The sequence below is a fragment of the Crocuta crocuta genome, unplaced genomic scaffold (genome assembly GCF_008692635.1).
Source record: "Crocuta crocuta isolate KB4526 unplaced genomic scaffold, BGI_CrCroc_1.0 scaffold160, whole genome shotgun sequence".
Classification (NCBI taxonomy): Eukaryota; Metazoa; Chordata; class Mammalia; order Carnivora; family Hyaenidae; genus Crocuta; species Crocuta crocuta.
The window spans coordinates 3,440,586-3,456,098 of NW_027527591.1; the positions used below are offsets into that span (position 1 = coordinate 3,440,586).

Sequence of the window (15,513 nt, forward strand, 5' to 3'; positions counted from 1 at the left end):
CTCCCTCTCTCTTTGCCCCTTCTTGTTCTTTCTTTTATTTTGTAAAATAAATAAATAAATAAATAAAGAATTTGACATATACAGCCCTACTTTCTTATCTGCAAGGGATCTGTTCCAAGTGGATGCCTGAAACTGAAGATACTACTGAACCCTATATATGCTGTTTTTTCCTTCATATGCATACCTATGATAAAGTTTGATTTATACATTACACAGAGTAAGAGATTAACAGCAATCACTAACAATAAAATAGAACCATTCTAGCAATATACTGTCATAAAAGTTATGTGAATATGGTCTGGTCTCTTTCTCTTTTAAAATACTTCATGATACCATATTCACCCTTCTTGTGGTGATGTGAGATGATAAAATGCCTACATGAGGAGATGAAGTGAGATGAACAATACAGCCATTGTGACATAGTGTTAGACTACTACTGACCTTCTGACAATTTGTCAGGAGGAGCAAATCATCTGTTTTTGGACCATGGGGAATTGAAACTACAGAAACCAAAACCATAGTTAAGGGACTACGGTCTCATTTAACCCTTAAAATAACCCAGTAATACAAATATCATATGTTTGCACGTATAGGAGGATTAGGAGGAACTTGACGGAGGAACAAGGNAATAAAAAATAAAAAAATAACCCAATAATAACATTGGGATGGTGAAGGGAACAGCCCCAGTGATTCATGAGGGACACTATTTCTTAATAGGTTTTAATACATCTGTTAAATGATAGTTTATGTATTAATGAGAGAGAGAGAGAGAGAGACCTAAATGTGAAGTGACCTCTTATTCATAAGGTAAGTGATAAGGCTTATAAATATGAAAAAATCCTTAATCAGCATAAGGATATAGTTTTTTCAGTAATAGTTTTGTTTTACTGTGGCATATTTTTTATTTTGTCTTATTTCTATTGTTTTCAGTTTTTAATATTATACATCTGTCTTCACTCTCAGATTGTTTTAATTCTATGAAATTAACCTCATTCTATCCATGGAATCTGAAGTAGATGACTTCTGGCTATGATATCTTATTTAGTTCCTTCCTATTTGAACCTTATGACACACTGTTACTCTCAAATTTATAATTTATTTCACTAGTTAATGCATTGTTCACAAATTAATTCTGGAATTAGTCTACTTTTACTATATGAAAAATTTCATCTTTTGTTTGAATTACTATACTAAGCATGATTTGTCACTATAAGCATCTTATCTTTTATTTAGAAAATCCTTTAACATACTAAGTACCTTGCAAAGGTATGTTACAGGGGGAATGTATGTAAAAACTTATTAATGGCTTCCTTCACCTTACAAAGCCCTTTTACATGCATAATCTTCCATTGTCTGCAAAAAAGCCTTCTGAAGTTAGCAAATGATGTATATCACACACACACACACACACATACACACACACACATATAATGTCTCTATAGACTTACCACACAATTTATCTCTTTCTAAATGTTATTATTGATGATAAAAATTTGGTTGGAAATAGAAGGATGGAATTTATAAAGCACTCACTATAAAATGGGTACTTTATGTAGGTTCTTAATTATTCCACACTATGAGGCTATATAAGATAGTATTATTATCTCCATTTTAAAGAACTAGAAACACTCAGAGAGGTTAGTTTACATACATAGTAAGAGATACATCTGGAGTGAAGCCTGAGCTTTCCATGCACTTTTCAAGCTGTTAAATGTTGCTCTTTCTACAATTCACCAAAACAATTATTTCATTAGATGATTCCTGTAGTGAAATACTTTGATAGCAAATAAACACTAAGGCAAGATGGTTAAGGAGGTGTTAATCTGTCTACTATAACGATTATGAAGATATAATAATAATATCTTTTTATTATTTTTTAATGGTTATTTCTGAGAGAGAAAGGGGCAGAGAAAGTGCAAGACACAGAATCTAAAGCAGGCTCCAGGCTCTCAGAGCCTGACACGGGGCTTAAACTCATGAACTATGAGATCATGACCTGAGCTGAAGTCGGACACTCAACTGACTGAGCCACCCAGGCACCCCAATAATAATATCTTATTTACTTACTATGTGCCCGACATTCTTCTAAGCAATTTTATATATAATTAATTCACTTTTCATAACAACCCTGTAAGTACTAGCAATATCATATTTTACTTCTTGTTTTACACATGAAGAAACTGAAGCACAGGATATTTAAATGACTTATCCAAAGTCACTCAACTGAATAGCATGTGCTCCTGGTTTAGAGTTTCTCATACGTAAATAAGTCTTGTGCCCAGGGCACTTATATAATAACTCCCTAGAGAAATTTTCTTCCTCTTGGTTTCTTTCTCTCTTTTATCTTTTATTCTTCCTTCCTTGCTTTTTTCTTTCTTTCTTCTTTCCTTTATTTCTTTCTTCCTTCCCTTCTTTCTCCCTTTCTTTCATTCTTTCTTTCCCTTTTTCTTCCTTCCCTCCTTCCTCCCTTCCTCCCTTTCTTTTCTTTCTTTCTTTCTTTCTTTCTTTCTTTCTTTCTTTCTTTCTTTCCCTTCTTTTTCTTTCTTTCTTTCTTTCTTTCTTTCAATTTAAATCCAAGTTAATTAACATATAGTGAAATAATAATTTCAGGAATAGAATATAGTGATTCATCACTTACATATAATATCCAGTGCTCATCCCAACAAGTGGCCCCATTAATGCTCTTTACCTCTTTATCCTATATCTCCACCCAACACCCCACCAGCAACCTTCAGTTTGTTCTCTATATTTAAGAGTCTCTTATGATTTATCTCCTTCTCTGTTTTTATATTATTTTTGCTTTCCTTCCCTTATGTTCATCTGTTTGTATCTTAAATTCCACAGATGAGTAAAATCATATATTTATATTTCTCTTAGCATAATACACTCTAGTTCCATCCACATTGTTGCAAATGACAAGCTTTCATTCTTTTTGATCACCAAGTAATATTCCATTTTATATACACACAGACAGACACACACACACACACACGCACACACACCACATTTTCTTTATCCATTCATCACTTGATGGACATATTTGGGCTCTTTCTTTTAATGTTTGTTTGTTTGTTTTGAGAGAGAGGGAGAGATGCAGGGAGGGACAGAGAGAGAATGAAAGAGAGAATCCCAAGCAGGCTCCATGCTGTCAACACAGAGCCTGACACAGGGCTCAAACTCATGAACAGTGAGATCATTACCTCAGCCAAAATCTAGAATCAGTTGCTTAACTGACTGAGCCACCCAGGTACCTCATTCCTCTTGGTTTCTTAAGGGCAAATCATTTCATCACACTTACTCCTGCATATGAGGGAGTCTGCTAAGACCATCCCGCTGGGTGTCCAAGTTACGAACCTGTAATGATGTTCCTGATGGGTTTCACCAGTGCTGTGAAGCCAGAGACTTCGGGCTGTCTGTGCTCCCACATGGGCTGCCATATAACAAGACCGCTGGCCAGTCGGAATGTAAGGTCTGATTCCTGGGGGAAGAGAAGATCTATGTCCAATAACTGGCTTGTAAAACCTGGTTGAAGAAACCAGTCATTGCAATGATTAACATCATTCACAAGATTATTGTCAAAGTAGGTTGGGTTGATCTTCTAGACCTTCTTTCATCACTCAGATGAGTGTTTCTAGGGTAAATGAATAGTCCTAAGTTATCATCACAATTATTATGGAAACCACCGTGGTCTGCTTTTGGCATAATTAATAATTAAAATGCAGCTTTGGCCAAAGCATGAAACATAAATTACTGTTTTGTGTTAGCAGTGATCAAGGCCTGTTTATTTCAAGAGCCTTGGCAGTTCTCTTGTGGTTATCATTGTTATTCCTCTTAATTATTTAATTGTCCTTCTTTCTCCCTCTTAAATCAATATTCTCAGATATTGGCTATTTTGACTTGTTATTCTCCAATCCGTGTCTTATTTTTGCATTTCATAGAATCAGGAACATATATTTAGACCCTTCTAGTATATTGTTTTGTAATGTTGCTTTCTTAACAATCTTTAATTCCTTGAGGGCAGGAGTCTATCAGATATCTTCACCCTTCGACAGCACTTGGCATCATCACAGGGCTCAATACAGCATTAGAAATTGGGTGCACAATAGGAACTCGGTAAGTACTTGCTAAGTTGCACTGATGTTACAATTCATAATCATTCCATTTATCTACAATTTAAGGTATTTTCTAGGGAGCACATTTTCTGCTTCATCATTACATCATTTTGAGAGGCTGAGATATTTAAAATACTATCTCATATTGTGTAAGTACAAATATATGACATTCTGAGATTACATTTTAAACAGCTCAGCCACTGATGGGAATTAAAATAAATACTGAAAAAAATAAATTGACAACCCAGTCTCTCAAAAAAATGTAGAGGTGGAAGCAGAGAATGTTATTGCAGATTAACGAACACAACCAAAACCCAGGAACTCACATGGGGCAGTGGTGTGCAACCCTCGCTTGCATATTATAATCACCTAGGCAACTTTGGAGGCCCAGATGTTACTTCCTCCCCTGCCCAAACCAATTAAATTAGAATCACTCAGTTCCATGCTGACTTTCATGTGTAGCCATGGTTGAAGACCATTGATCTAGAAGGCTAAGCTGTAGGAAGAAATTGGAAAAAAAAAAAATAAGAAAAGTGATCCTGCAAATGGTGAATCAACATGGCTCAATGTCAAAGGAAACTTTGGCTAGAAGGGCTGATGATATCCACACATATATACAGAGCAGCCTCTTCTGTAAGCTATAGGCTAGGATCCTGGCACTACAACAGTGCCCACGATGGGAAAACATCTAGGACTCCCTGTGAAGGTATTAGGAAAGCACATACAGCATTGGTCAAATTCAGTCAACATTCATTCTATAAATATTTGTAGACCACCTACTGCATACTTACTACTATTCTAGGTTCTGGGCTAGAATAGTGAACAAAGCACACAAAAGTCCCTGCTCTCCTGCTACAAAAGAGAGGAAAAACAGGCAAAGGGATGTGTCAGGCAAGGTGTTGATATTTTAGACAGCATGGCCAGGGAAGCCCTTATTGTGAAAGTGGCTTTGAGTAAAAGGATCTAAATGGAATGAAGGAGCAGCCAAGTAGATATTTTCAGGAAAAACATTCCATGTGAAGGAATCAGCAAGTGCAAAGGTCCTACATATGCCTTGTGTGTCTAGAAACATCCAGGAGACTGTTTCTGGAGTCAGGTTGATGGCAGAAGAGTAAAAGAAAAAAAATAAGGTCAAAGAAGTTATTGAGTTCCAAATAATACAGGGCCTGATAGGTCATAGTAAGAGCTTCAGCAGTTACTGAGTAAGATGGGAGCCACTGAGGGTTCTCAGTAGTGGTATGACATTACTGGATGTACATTTCATTGGCTTACTGAGGCTATTAAGAATAGTTTGAGAAAGAGTAGGGGTGGAAAGAGAGTCTATTTAGGAAGCCATTATTATCATCTAGGTGAAAGATGATTAGAGAAGGGTGTTAGTAGAGGGCAAAATGAGAAGTGGTAGTAGATTCTAGATACATTTTGAAGATACAGTCTACAGAACTGACTGGAAGTGGAGGGTGAGAGAAAGGGGTGTCAAAGATTTTTGGCTTTGACAAAGATAGGCAAGATGAAGAAGGAGCAGGTTGGGGGATATCAGGAGCCTAGTTTCAGACATGTTAAGTTTGAGATGCCTGTTAGACACTCAACTAGAGATATTGAGGAAGCAGCTTGACAGGCACGTCTGAAGTTATGGGAACCTAGTATTATATGTGGTGTTAGACCCAGCAAGCAGGGGATTAACAGTAAGCAAAACTTATCAGATCTGTCTCCAGAAATGCAGGAAGCCAAATCTCAATTGACCTGGTTTCGAGAATTTCATAGCTTTGGAACTCCGTCCTTTTCTATGTTCCTGATAAGTAGTCTTGGCACAAATAAAACTCCTGTGGACACACATCAGAAGGTAAGCCCTCTTATACTGAACCCCCGGCTTTTAACACTGGCTCAGTTGATCCACTCACTGATGGTTACTGTCATTATTTTGTTTTATTTGATATATATCCAACTAGATTATATATTTATGGAGACAAATTGAGATCTCCTTCTGTGTATTCTCCTTGAGCATCAATTTATACTTGTTGATTAATGGAGTATAGTTTACATTCCGAAAATAGCACCAATTAAACTAATCATTCTTCAGACTTGAAAACTTGCAAAATGTATGGCCTCCTTTTATGTTGTCATGTTCCTTTGTGAGTCCTTTTAAATTGGCTGAATGCATAAATCCTGGGACTCTAATTTTTTCTTCTGGAGTCCCCACTAGTGGGTCATAGAATGCTGTGTATGCACATATGGCCAGCAAGTTGATAGCTGGAAAAGACAGTATCATTCAAACGCTGTGGGACAGGTGGTCAAGTAAGGTCCTTAGAAAAACCAGAAGACATAACACTGGCAGAGACAATATCCCTACATTTCAGATGCATTTCTTGCTTTCACTGAAGGCCTGTTTCCATGATGGCATGAAACTATTCTAAATATGCTTAATAGTAGTTTAGAAAAATCGAATTTAAAAAGTATTCTTATTTTAAATTTCATTTTAATGTTGTTTACTTCATACATACAGATTTTATAAAAACTTCCTTGAGGGCTTGGATTTTGTTTTATTCACTGCTGAATAAAGCACTCTGAAGAGTGCCTTTCATAGAGAAGACACTCAATAAATATTTATTGGAGGAATAAGTGAATATGATCAAATCATGACATCCCATTTAAATTCCTTAGTTGTAATAAATACTCAGCATTTTTCACTAATGAAATTAAATTTAGTTGAAAATAATACATTTGACAGAACTTTTAGATTATTGGTTTCATGTAACATATTTGAGGCAATTATAAATTAAAATTATAGAATCAATGTACAGAAATCTGTTGCATTTTTCTACATACTGGAAATGAAGCAGCAGAAAGTTAAAAAAACAATCTCATTTATAATTGTACCTAAAATAATAAAGTATCTCAGAATAAACTTAACCAAAGAGGTGAAAAACCTGTACTCTGAAAAGTATAAAACACTGATGGAAGAAATTGAAGGTGATATAAAAAAACGGAAAGACATTCCATGCTTATAGATTGGAAGAACAAATATTGTTAAAAATGTCCATATTACCCAAAGCAATCTACACATTTGATGCACTCTCTACAAAATACCAACAGCATTTTTCACAGAACTGGAACAAACAAAATTGGTCCTAAAATTTGTGTGGGACCACAGAAGACACTGAATAGCCGAAGCAATTTTGAAAAAGAAAAACAAAATTGGAGGCATCACAATTCCAGACTTTAAGTTATGCTACAACGCTATAGTATTCAAAACAGTATGGTACTGGCACAAAAATAGAGACATATATCAGTGGAACATTATAGAAACCTCAGAAATGAATCCACAATTATATGGTCAATTAATCTTTGATAAAGGAGGAAAGAATATGCAATGGGAAGAAGACAGTCTCTTCAACAAATGGTGTTTGGAAAACTGGACAGCTGAATGCAAAAGAATGAAACTGGACCACTTTCTTACATTATACACAAAAACAAACTCAAAATGGATTAATGGCCAAAATGGATTAAGGATATGAAACATTAAAAGTCCTAGAAGAGAGCATAGGCAGCAGTTTCTCTGACATCAGGCATAGCAACATTTTTCTAGATATGTCTCCTGAGGCAATGGAAATAAAAGCAAAAACAAACTGTTGGGGCTATATCAAAAGAAGAAGCTTATACAAAAAATAAGAAGCTTACACACAGTGAAGGAAACAACCAACAAAACTAAAAGGCAACCTACTGAATGGGAGAAGATATTCACAAATGACATATCCAATAAAGGGCTAGTGTCCAAAATATATAAAGAACTTATTAAACTCAACGCCCGTAAAATAAGCAATCTAATTAAAAAGTAGGCAGAAGACATAAACAGACACTTCTCCAAAGACATCCAAATGGGCGACACTTGAAAAGATGCTCAACATCACTCATCATCAGAGAAATGCAAATCAAAACTACAATGAGATACCACCTCACACTTGCCAGAATAGTTAAAATGAAAAACACAAGAAATGGTTGCTGGAGAGGATGAGGATGAAAAGGAACCTTTTTACACTATTGGCAAATATGCAAACTGGTGCAGCCACTGTGGAAAACAGTATGGGCATTGCTCAAGAAGTTAAAATAGAATTACCTTGTGATCCAGCAGTCACACTACTGGGTATTTACCCCAAAGGTGCAAAATATTAATTCAAAGGGACACATGCATTCATATATTTTTGCAGCATTATTTACAATATTTACAATAGCCAGATTATGGAAGCAGCCCAAGGTCCATCAACAGATGAAGGGATAAAGAAGATGTGATATATATAATGGAATATTATTCAGCTTTATAAAAGAATAAAATCTTGCCTTAGCTATGACATGGACGGAGCTAGAGAATATAATGCTAAGTGAAATAAGTCAAAGAAAGACAAATGCCATATGATTTCACTCATATGTGGAATTTAAGAAACAAAACAAATGACCAACGGAAAAAAAAGAGACGAACCATGAAACAGACTCTCAACTGTAGAGAACAAACTGATGGTTACCAGAGGGAAGGTGGGTGGGTGGATAGGTGAAATAGGTGATGGAGATTAAGGAGTGCACTTGTTGTGATGAGTATTGGGTGATGTATGGAATTGTTGAATCATTATATTGTATACCTGAAGCCTATATAACAATGTATGTTAACCATACTAGAATTAAAATAAATTAATAGAAAAAATGTGCATTGAATTAATTATACACTGTCTTACAAAAGGATGAATCATTTATATTAGATTTATTTGCTAATTAATGAATTAATACAGTCAAAAAATATTGATTGGATACCTACAAAATTGAGATATTATGTTAGCTCTTCAGAGTACAGTGATATCTCCCCACCCTCAAACCATTGAGATTCTAATGGGAGAGATTGACCCATAAAGAAATAATGATACTAAACTAAAAATAACAATAAAAATCTGTCTAAAATATTATAAAGATAGAGGAAGAGAGGGATGGATCTTAAATGAAATTGTGAAGGTTAAGTAGGAGTTTTCTAGGCAGAAGAGCAGGGCATGAGAACATTCTAGAGTGCAGAACCAGCATGAGAATAGGCCTGGAAAAAAGCATGTTATGTTCTTGGGAAGAGTCCAAGAACTTGGAGCTCATTGACAGGAGAAGTATCCATGCAGGTTATGGAGGGCCCAGTTACCAGACTAAAGAGCTGGAATTTCACTGGTCGTAGGAAATTAACAAATTAAGCATGTTGGTGATTTGGTCAGATCTACATAGATCACTTTAGTGTTGAAGTTGGATTTATGAGACAAGCCAGAAGACTGCAAACAAGTTAGAAAGTGGCCTCAACTGGATTTCAGCCTCCCACACTTCCTGTAGCACCATGTCCTATAAGAGCCTCAACCTACAACACCATCTTTAGAAGTGCTGACTGGCTACTTGAGGGAGTAAAGTCAAGAGAAGACCTGAGATGTGGGGCAGCATACAGGGGCTGAGGACTACAACTTTGTAGAAACACCAGTCTGGATGGTTGTGTGGTTTCCCCCCAAAGGCATGCAGGTATCTGGGGGCAGGGATAGAAAAAGTGGATTTTAGGCATGACCTGGTGTTGGAATTTTAAAAGGCAAATGCAATGGAAGGATAGGAAAAAGGGGGCATTAATGGTGCTGGTGAGGAGTAGTTCACATGGGTGTAGAATGGATAGGAAAGTAGGGAGAGACAGGATCTGATAACCAGTAGGCAAATGAAAGACCTAAGACAGTGATTCTCAATGAGGGGCAATTCCCACCCCCTGCCTACCCACTGGGGACACTCGGCAACGTATGGACTCATTTGTGGCTGCCACAACTCAGAAGGAGGAGATGATACTGGCATCTTGTGACCTGGGGTCAGAAATGCTACTGATAACCTACACACTTCACAGGATAATGCCTCACAGGAAAGAATTATCTGGCACCAAATGCTAACAGGGCCAGGCTGGGAAATCCTGATCCAGGGACTGTACACTTCTAAATACATTTTAAAAAGCAAACACCTCACTCAGAAGGAAAAGGCCTTATGGATAAATTTATTGACTCATTAATATTTTTTATTCCCTATAGCATCTGGAACAATATTTCCTTCATGGCAATAATAAAATGATGAAATAATAATATGCTAGTAATGACAGCTAATAATAACAGTTTATTATGATTTAATCATTGTATGGTATTTTATATGCACTGTCTTATTCCCTTATAAATGCTCCAATTACTTCCTTATAAATACTCCAGGCCAGAAGTAAAACTTGAGGGTTTTGAGCCATAAACTATCTGGAAGTGTCCCGTGAAAGAGGATCTGGCTCCCTTTCTACTAAGAATACGAAATACTAATAGCAATAAAACACCAGCACTAAAAGCAACTAAACATTTGTTAATGCCTTGTTATGTGTAATGTGGCTCACCATTGCACGTTTAACCACAAGGCCTCATAAAACTATTCTTATACCCAATAGTATAACTATTCTTATACTTGGGAAGACAGAGGCTTAAGGAAACTAATAGTAGGAAGCAACAAGCACTGGATTTAAATGTAGGCCTGTTTCCCAAACTTGGACTCTCAGTTGTATCTTCAGATAAAATTACAGCCATTCCTGTCACTTATATATTTTCACATTTTTCAGTCCAGAGGATATTTCTCCACCATAGTCATCACTATGGGCAATCATTTTTTAAAGACCCCTTCTTTCCTGTCCTATCCATTTTAAGAGCTATGTACCTATGTACAATTGCTACTCTTAGCACCTGGATCATCTAAGGTGATAATAACTTGGGTTTACTCGGTGAGTCTGTTATTAAATATTTATTTGGTACCTCATTTTTGCCAGATACTATTCTAGACACTGAAAATACAGTGCGACCTGAATAAGCAGCGTCCCTTTGCTCAAGAACTCTGTTCTAGGAGGGTGATAGGCAAGAAACATAAAAACAACCACAGAAAATAATTTCAGGTACTGATAAGTACTAAGAGGGTAAATATAGTCATGTGCTAGTAACACTAAAATAGTCAGGAAAATTTTCTCTGAAGTGATGACATTTGAGTTGTGAGTAAATTGATAAGAAGGACATAGCCATATGAAAATTTAGGGCAGGAGGGGGTTCTCTCCAAGAGACCTTGGAGGTTAGTTAATGAGAGAAAGGCTAGTGACATGGAGGGAGATGAGGCTGAGAAGGAGGGCAAGGGCTTAGACCTGCAGGTCTCATAAGCCAGATGATGGTCTCAATTAAAGTAATGCATTTTAGTAAGTGTAACCATCATAAAAGACTTTTTAAAATGGAAAGTCAAAGTTTTTAAAGTAGCAATTTAATCAGATTTTACAACATTTAAAATTTTTAGTATGTTTCATGGGCAATGTGGCCAGTGCATGCAAAGCATGTGGGGAAGTTACAGGTAATTTCAATTCTATTCCTAGCAGCAATTGGACAGAATCAAGTTAAAGTGTGTTTTAACTAAAACTGAGTGAAGACTCACTAGTTCATTCTCCTTATAGTGATTGTTAATGGTCTCACAACCACCTACATATATGTGCACACACATGCACACACACATGTGCACACACACACACACAACGTGAAACATCCATTCATCAGAATCCTAATATTCTATCAAAGAACATTTGAGTATATTAATGTCTTAACTCTTAACTTGGCACTCAGATGGAATGCTGTAATTTTTTCATTCACAGGAATAGCAAATAGATCATGATTTCTCTCCTTGTGTTGGAACACATATATTTACCTTGTGTTTGAGATAGCCACAATTGTATGCAATGGAGGATCCGAGAGGTTAAACAATACCACCAAGATCATACAGCTAGAGAGTGGTGGCATAGTAATTTCAAATGATAATCTTTTTCAGATCCAAAGGGTACTTGTATATAATTGTGTTTTTAATAAAATTGGTTTCCATGTAATCCTGTCTTTTGTGTTTTATGCATTAAGAAATATCTTGAAAAGCAATTCTCAGCTTGTATCACATTGTCCAAAAATCCACAGTATACAAAACATTTAAAACTTCTGCTATAGATTTGAGGAATCATGAGAAGAACAGAGGAAGGAAAGAGAGCAGAGTGAACAGCAAGGGCATATTCAGGCAATGGCTCCCAGAGCTGGGTCATGATGATACCAGTAGGGACTAGCAAATGACAAATTAAAAGATATACTTAAGCCTTGGATCATGCTTAACTTGATATGCCATGTTTAATATTTGGATGTTATCTTGGGGCAGAAGAAGAACCACTGAAGATTTTTAAGTAGATAAACGATATGCAAAGAATTGTTTTTGAAATTATGCTCAGTGGTTTAATATGAAAACAAAACTCTCCATGTCTTGGCTTGCTATGACATCGTACCAAGACCCGGTCAACCAAATACGGAAATACGGAAGTATCATTTGAAGCCCACCTCACATCTATCCACCCTCAGCCTCATACTAGCCCTCTGCTTACCTTGATCCTGTGTACCAGAGGAGCAAACAGAAACACAAAGAGCTCCACAGTAGCCATGGAGTTCTGGAAGATCTTCCTTCGGTTACTCTCTTCTTCAGCATTGGAGCTGCTTTGGCAAGGCTGCCCCGGGGAACCCTGATTTTCTACCTGGTGGATGAAAGCACTGCTGCTGCCACCCCAGCTGGAGCCACGGTCTGTGCCCCCAAACCGCTCGCTGTTGCAGTCCTGAGGGGCCTCCAGGAGCATCCAGTGCAGGGTGTGAAGGAGCTTCGTCTCAGCAACACCCAGTTTATCCTGGTGGCCTGCATGGGGACAACCACAGAGCCAGGTTAAGGCCAACTCTGCTACCAGAACAATAGATATCCACTTTTGGTCTGGGAAGAACATTCTTGCTTTGCTCTGTGGTTTGATTTCCTGGGAGACACTGGCATTTCTCTGCATGTCTTGTTTTGGGGCTCATTCTTGTTTTGGGGCTTTCTAACTGGTTAAAATCTCTGTAGAATAACATACTGCCATAGGGGCATCACATGTCTTTAGTCAAATATATATATATGGAAAATAGCATGTAGAGAGTGTATGCAAACATTGGGTGGATGTTAGGACATGTTACCATGTGATAAAAGCAATCTGTAAAATAATCTAAAAAAGGGGAAGAATCTTTATGCACATGCAGGCACATACACTCAGTACTACAAAGTGCAAGGGGTCGCTTTGGCAGTTGAGAGGGCAAAGGAGACACATCTGATTGGGACTCATCTTGGATGGGTGGCAGTCTTTGGCTTCCCTATAATCTTCTAATGTTTAAAAGGAAAATATAGGGATGCCTGGGTGGCTTAGTCGGTTAAGCGTCCGACTTTCGCTTAGGTCATGATCTCGCGGTTCGTGGGTTCGAGCCCCACATCGGGCTCTGTGCTGACTGCCAGCTCAGAGCCTGGAGCCTGTTTCAGTCTGTGACTCCCTCTCTCTCTGACCCTCCCCTGCTCATGCTGTCTCTCTCTCTCTCTCTCCTAGAAATAAATAAAACATTAAAAAAATTTATAAAAGGAAAATATATTCACATCTTGCTTGAAACAAAAGAAACAGTTCTTTCCTTGGTAAGATGGAGATCATAGTGGTATCAAAGGGAGGGGGCTTTTGTGAGGATTAAATGAGACCGTGTGTGCACAGTGCCTAGGAAAACAGTGAGTAGCCAGTAAATGTTGTTACCATGCGGGTAGTCGGCCACACGCCATGAAGAAGTAATGCAGAAGAACCAACCTAACTTGTTCCTGTTGGAAAGCAGGGTTGCCGTGCAGTGGAGGACGTGAGGCAAAGCAGCTTGTACCAGCTCCCACCTGGAAATGCTCTGGATGGCTTCAGAGAGGGCTGGAGAAAGGCCATGCAATTTGTTTTCTACCAACACTCGTTCAAAGGACTGTAGATACCAAAAAAGAAGAAAAAACGTAAAATAAGGAATTAGAGATATTGATTGACGAGAAAATGGACACCAAGGTATTACAAGATGCAAATGGGTGGAGGAGATATTTTCGAGGGCACTCCCACTGCATTTCATTGTATATGTTGACATATAATGGGTCAGTGAGAATTTCTTTTTACCCATTTTAGGCGTTTGATTTAAAATACACGATTTGAATTATTAAATGATTTTTATTTCCACCTAAATAAGCTTCCTCTTTAAAAAAAAAAAAAGCACAACAACACATTTCAGTCATGAGTTCTTGGATGTAATATTTTATAAAATTTTGCTGAGGCATCCAAAGGGTCTGTGACAACTGAAGAACAAAGTAAAATGGCTTTTATGAAAGTGTTTGAGGACCGAATTTAGGTCAATTTTCAACAAGTGTTAAATAAGATACAATTCTTTCAAGAAATCTGACTTTGGGGTCTCTGAATTATTCCATGGCCGTAGCAACAACCCGGGACAAGACATCCTTATCTAATGCCTGTCACCATAAAAATACCTAACATATCTGTTGAATAAAGAAAGAAAGGGAGGGAGAAAAGAAAGAATGGAAACAAGCCATAAGCTTTGCTCATTTATTAAATCTCCTGTCTTGTTCAGGGAGTGAAGCTTCCCAGAAATGTGACCTACTCAGTGTCTGTTGTTGTTGTTGTTTGGATGAGGAGGGTATCACTATAAGGTGTTAGGGGAGGTATAGCTACCAAATATTAAAATAAATTTAATAAATATTTGTCTTGTAAGAACTTAACCTGATTGCTGCTTGATGCCACAAGTGACCAAGAAGATTGTGGAGGTGTGGTCTAGAGTGATCATAATACAAGTTCTAAGTATTCAAGCTGTATTATTGATATTATTAGGATATCAGAGCAAAAGACGCTACTTAATACAGAGATTCTCCAAAGAAATCTAATTACTTTTTGACTCAAAAAAGGAAAATAAGAAATTTACCCTCATAACAAAAGTTATGCTGAGGATTTGATATGGGGTAAAAACAGAGATACAGTCTTTTTTTCTTTTTAACTAAATAAAGACAGATCCAAATGCTTTTAAATTCTTCAGCCCTCAGGTATCTAAGCATTCATCATGTAAAGGGTGAGTATGTTGGGCATTAAAAGGTTATAAGGAATTTATGCAGTCTTGTTGAAAACATATTAGAGGATGAATTAGATAATAACAGATAACTCTGGGTACTTAATGTCATTTTCTTCTTAAATGTTACTAATATAACGTTTTATTATTTTTCAAACCCTTAAAATTATTTTCTATATTTTTGTTTCCCTATTTATGTGACTTAGTTATTTTATATTGAGTGACTATATTAAAAATGTCAGACATATCTTTGCCAGGAACAGGAAAAAGTCAGAATTATTTTAAGTTAGTATAATTGTAAGCATGATTTATAGAAGGCCCAGAGGTTTTTGAAGTGTCAAATTACTCTGACTTGAGCTAAGCACAACAAGAAATTCCATTAAAAGGCCCTTAGGAAA

General features: G+C 37.0%; 1 protein-coding gene and 1 long non-coding RNA gene across 5 annotated transcripts in view; one reads left to right on the plus strand and one right to left on the minus strand.

The window, feature by feature from the left end:
• The window catches only part of UNC80 (unc-80 subunit of NALCN channel complex), a 225,310-nt gene that overhangs the window by 207,335 nt on the left and 2,462 nt on the right, over nucleotides 1-15,513 (minus strand). For all 3 annotated transcript variants that reach the window (XM_077771360.1, XM_077771350.1, XM_077771356.1), the window contains exons 3-5: nucleotides 13,822-13,978; nucleotides 12,565-12,866; nucleotides 3,355-3,478 (exon numbers count right to left, since the gene is read on the minus strand). In XM_077771360.1, coding sequence (XP_077627486.1) covers nucleotides 3,355-3,478; nucleotides 12,565-12,866; nucleotides 13,822-13,978 — 583 coding nt within the window. The remainder of the gene's footprint in view (nucleotides 1-3,354; nucleotides 3,479-12,564; nucleotides 12,867-13,821; nucleotides 13,979-15,513) is intronic.
• The window catches only part of LOC144237683 (uncharacterized), a 17,090-nt gene continuing 2,223 nt past the window's right edge, over nucleotides 647-15,513 (plus strand). Inside the window, exons 1-3 of one of the 2 annotated variants that reach the window (XR_013336926.1) lie at nucleotides 647-807; nucleotides 4,022-4,113; nucleotides 5,813-5,952. This is a non-coding gene — a long non-coding RNA (uncharacterized LOC144237683). The remainder of the gene's footprint in view (nucleotides 808-4,021; nucleotides 4,114-5,812; nucleotides 5,953-15,513) is intronic. The other variant, XR_013336924.1, reaches the window with a different exon arrangement.